Raw genomic sequence first — 4542 nt, 5'->3', positions numbered from 1 at the left:
GTGCCAAAGACCAAATTATAAGTAGAAGATAAAAATACAGGTTTTAAAAATTTTTATTCTTAGGAGGATGCAAAAATTTTAAATATTTTTTCTTTAATACCTGTAATTTTCGCAATTTTTAGATCACATACATGAAATTTGAGGTGGTTGCTATTCTTGACTTGCTTATCAATTGTGCCAAAGGGCAAATTTATAGGACAACAGAAACAAATTTTATAAATTTTTATTCAAGAAAGAAAATAAATATTTTAAAAATTTTGATTTTAAGGTCTTTAATTTTTGTAATTTTTAGACTATTGACATGAAATTTGGAAAAGTTACTATTTTAGAGTAGCTATTTAACTATGCCAAAGGGCGAAATTATATTTAAAGAACCTCAAATTTGATGAACTTTTGTTCATTGAATAATGAAAGACTTTTTACACCAGAGGCAAATAATTTGAGGAAGAACAAAATTACAGAATAAAATAAACAAATTTTTGTGTTTTGCGATTCAGGAGCTTGAATTAATATGTGCAAAATTTTTTTCTTTCAAAAATTAAAGTCGATTTTGAAGATGTTTAAAAGTGTTGCCGAACTCTAAAGTCTCTGAAATTGCAATCAAATTCTACAAAGTTTTAAACTAATGGCCAGTTTACAAAAGCTACAATAAATCTTTAATTTATGATAAAGTGACATGTGACCATTTTTCCGCCAATCAAATCTCACCAATTGTCAATATAGTTGCTAGATTAACTTAATTTCAATAAAATTATTGTGTAAACCGGACCCTAAGGTGATTAAATTCAAAACGGAAATTATTTCGCCGGCCCGCTATAAATTAATTGCGACTCAAATCGCGTTTAAATGGTCGGAAAACGGAGCAAAAAATTTTCTCCAATTTAAATATGTAACGATTTCACGGCTCGGAATGGCGATAAAAAATTTTCATTAATTTCCCCCATCAATCTGTCCACGTGCACCCCAAGGCTACGAGTTTTTCATCATAACCTCGCACAAAAAATTGTTTGTGATGGGCAAGGTTGCGGTCCGCGTCATTCCAACCATTCTTTTCCAAGACCCTCCATTTTGATTACTAATTACGATAATTTCCAATTAATATACTCCGAATTGACACGAGTTAATTATCATGCAAATCCGACGAGATTTTCATCACTAATCAAAGACGCTCCGATTTACATAATGACGCAGCATAGAATTAATTTACAAATTAATTCCGAGACTCCCGGTCGAGGAATAATGACGGCTTTATTCCGTGCTCATCTATAAACTGTTAAGTCTGTGGTGTTGTGGCAGCCACGAGGATAGCTCGCTCCGGTCCTTGAATAAACACGTGTTCTCAAATCGTGGGAATAAAGGCAGATGTGCGTGGAGACGAGCTTGTGAATCACGCATGCATTCTTTTGCTTGATATCTCATGCCATCTTCTTCCCCTTTCGGCGCGGAGGAATTCGTGTACCGGATTTTTCCGGGCGTTTTAATTTTCATCTAACGAGTTTTAGGCGATAACGGCACCTGCACCCCTCTCTGTGACAATACTACCTGTGCACCCCTTAATAAAACAGCCCCTAGGTGGTCCCGAAAATTCATAAAATCCTCACAGGTGTCGCCTATTTTTTTTCGGTTTTTTTCCTCGACCGTCATTAAAATCACCACTCTGGTAAAGTTCCGAGTCATTGTTTGAGAAGATGGCTCATCATTATTCACTTTGGGCCCTACTCGGGCCCTTCCTATCTCCGATCTAGCTCAGGTCAATTTCGTGTCGCTCGAGGCGATTCACGTGCACGGACTTGGGGTGTAAAAAAGGCAAAAGATTGAGGTGGGCGGCCGAAATGGACTCGATGGACGGTACAGGATGCTGATGATTAGACACGCTGAGGACCAGGTATGGATGAATTCCGGACGGTGGTAGCCGAATGAAATATTCATTAGCACTTCGGAGAACGAAAAAAAAAGAACTGGGAATTCTTCTGATTGTTTGGAGTGGTACTAAATTAAAAATTGTCTGGAAAGGTACATTTTGGGTACCGCTGCGTCTTCGTGTCCTCGGGCTCTGGCACGAGACAAAACAATCTCGATCCCTTTCAAACAGGTAGGTAATAAACTCAGCCACTCAATTTGTCGCTTTCGACCTGTTGGAGTACCCAGCTCGACTCGTTTGGTCAAGCAGAGTGGTACCTGAGCAGATAAGCAAAATCGTGTTTACACCAGTAGAGCCAATAAAACGAAAAAAATTCAATCAAGTTTTTTATTCAACATAAAATCTTAAATCTAAATGGAAGACATAATATAAAAAATTAAAGCTGCCATCACATGAAATTGCAGAGGTACTATCTAGTATCACAAAGACGTCAGTCGAGAGAATCACAGTGTCACTTATGCTTGGGCCCATCGGTACGCAGGAACCTGTAGTTCTGGTTGTTGGTGATGGGTGATGGCATTTTTGTCTCCTTGGCTATCGATATCGCAGTCTGGACCGACCATGGAAGTCCAGAAGAACGTTCCAGCTTCGGTCCGGGCAAAGTGAACGGGGATGTAGCGTTCCCCTCTGAACACGGGGACGATGTCCAAGTGCCCGTTCTTGTAAACCGACACCGCCGAGTTCTCCTCGCAGCAGTCGATTTCTTCGAAGATTTCGTTTTCGAGGAGTTCGTTGGCGATGTTGTCGTCGATCTCGCTGTCACAGTCGAAGTAGTGCGGTTGCGGCGACTTCTTGTACGAATTACTGGGAGTCTTCTTCAGCAAAGTCATGATGATGCGCTTGAGCTGGTGCATCGGAGACTTGGCTTTCTTCGCGTTGAAGCGGTTGTCGTTGACGATGTTGTCGTTCATTGTAAACTAAGACTCGAGATGAGAATGAAGCCTCGATGGGGTTTCCGGACTTATATACGGTGGTTGTGACGTCACAACCCTTAAGGCTAAAGTGGGGCTGTACCCTATGAGATGCGAGCATAGGGACAGGTGTGCGTATTTCGGCGGAGAGAAACGGACGATGTCTTGTCATGGGTGTCGAAGCGAGATGGGTGACATGTGTAGGGTGTGGATCGTGAGAATCGCAACTCTGAGTAGGTTCCCACACATCGAAAGGCAGATGGTGGACGTGCAGGGGTGTTTTCCAAAGATTTGCTCGCCCCACACACCCTCGTATCCTTTTACTTTTATCCCGGTGACCCTTTTCTTATTCCATGAATATCCAAAGCCGCGGCCAGCGAAGGGTTGTTTTCGACGCGAGGAATTTTCTACCTGCAACCAATATTTGTACCATTTAAAGTACCACGACCAGAAAAAACCGGAATTGATGGACTACACGCGGCTTACAATGAACGCTAATGTATTCCTTCTTATGGGACTCCAATAAGAATGGGCGCTGATTACGAGCTTCTTCGAGAAAGATAAAGGACGAGCCTTATATGGCCGACATTTTTAAATAGCTTGCACCTGCTGCTGAAGAGATTTAACTTGGCTCGCGGCCAGGAGACCTGCCACTATCGGATGCGCGTTGTCGGAGAGGAGAAACTCGCATCTGAAACAAGAAAATCGGCTTTAAATTGCACCAGCTAAATCTAATAAGGATGAATGGGATCAATGTTTTTTTCATGAGTTGGTAGCATTGAGTACTGAGTCTGACATGATTGAACTCTTTCCATGGGAATTAATGATTACTCTTGAACTGTCAAATACAATTGACTTAATAGGCAGGGCTACCAACAGATTTCAAAGTCAAATTCTACCAAATTTTTTTGTTTCAGATTTTATCACTTTTCTAAAGTTTATTACGTATTCTAGACCACATTTAAGAACTTTGGTAGTTTCTATAATATTTACTTAATCGAAATTTTATAATTTATTGACAGTGTGAAAGTGCAGAATTTTAGAACCAAATAATTTTTAACTGTTTGTTATTAAAATTTGTATCTTTGTTAGTTTTTAAGTTATGACACTTAAATTTATGGGTGTTATTATTTTTAAAGTGTTCATTAACTGTGTCAAAGTTCAGCATTTTAGAACAAGAAATAGAGATTTTTGAAAATTTTATTTTAGAACGAACTTTAATATTTTTGAAGTTTTTTTTGTTTAAATTCGTATCTTTGTTAATTTTTATGTAATAACAATGAAATTTTAAAAAGTTACAAATTTGAAGCGTTTATTATGTGTGCAAAAGTGCAAAATTTTAGAACAAAAAATAGAGATTTTAGAAAATTTTATTAAATATTTTCAATGATTTTTATTAAAATTTGTATTTTTGCTAGTTTTTAAGTTATGACTATAAAATATGGAGAAGTTACTATCTCTAATGTGTTCATTAACTGTGCCAAAGTGCAATACTTTAGAATGAAAAATAGAGATTTTGGAAAATTTTATTTTAAGATTAACAAAATATTTTCAACTTTTTTTATTAAAATTTGTAATTTTCCTAGTTTTTAACTTATGATAATGAAATTTGGGAAGATTACTATTTCTAAAGTGTTCAGTAACTCTACGAAAGTGTAAGATTTTAGAACAAATATTAGAGATTTTAGAAAGTTTTTATTTCAAGACAAT

The 4542-nt window shown here is 37.5% G+C and overlaps 1 protein-coding gene across 1 annotated transcript; it reads right to left on the bottom strand.

The window, feature by feature from the left end:
- Positions 1 to 2234: 2234 nt before the first annotated feature.
- On the bottom strand, positions 2235 to 3007 carry LOC148172006 (uncharacterized). Its single transcript, XM_088041170.1, has one exon. The coding sequence runs from the start codon at positions 2830 to 2832 to the stop codon at positions 2377 to 2379; it is 456 nt and encodes a 151-aa protein (XP_087897296.1). The 5' UTR covers positions 2833 to 3007; the 3' UTR covers positions 2235 to 2376.
- Positions 3008 to 4542: the final 1535 nt, after the last annotated feature.

Source organism: Gnatocerus cornutus, chromosome 7 (assembly GCF_029298725.1).
Source record: "Gnatocerus cornutus isolate USDA-ARS CGAHR chromosome 7, icGnaCorn1.1, whole genome shotgun sequence".
NCBI classification, from domain to species: domain Eukaryota; kingdom Metazoa; phylum Arthropoda; class Insecta; order Coleoptera; family Tenebrionidae; genus Gnatocerus; species Gnatocerus cornutus.
The sequence above is the reverse complement of the archived record's forward strand: the minus strand, read 5'-3'. Positions and strand labels throughout refer to the sequence as shown.

What these genes read in the sequence shown, in the direction of transcription:
- LOC148172006 (XM_088041170.1), bottom strand. Translation starts at nt 2,832, where the DNA reads ATGAACGACAACATCGTCAACGACAACCGCTTCAACGCGAAGAAAGCC.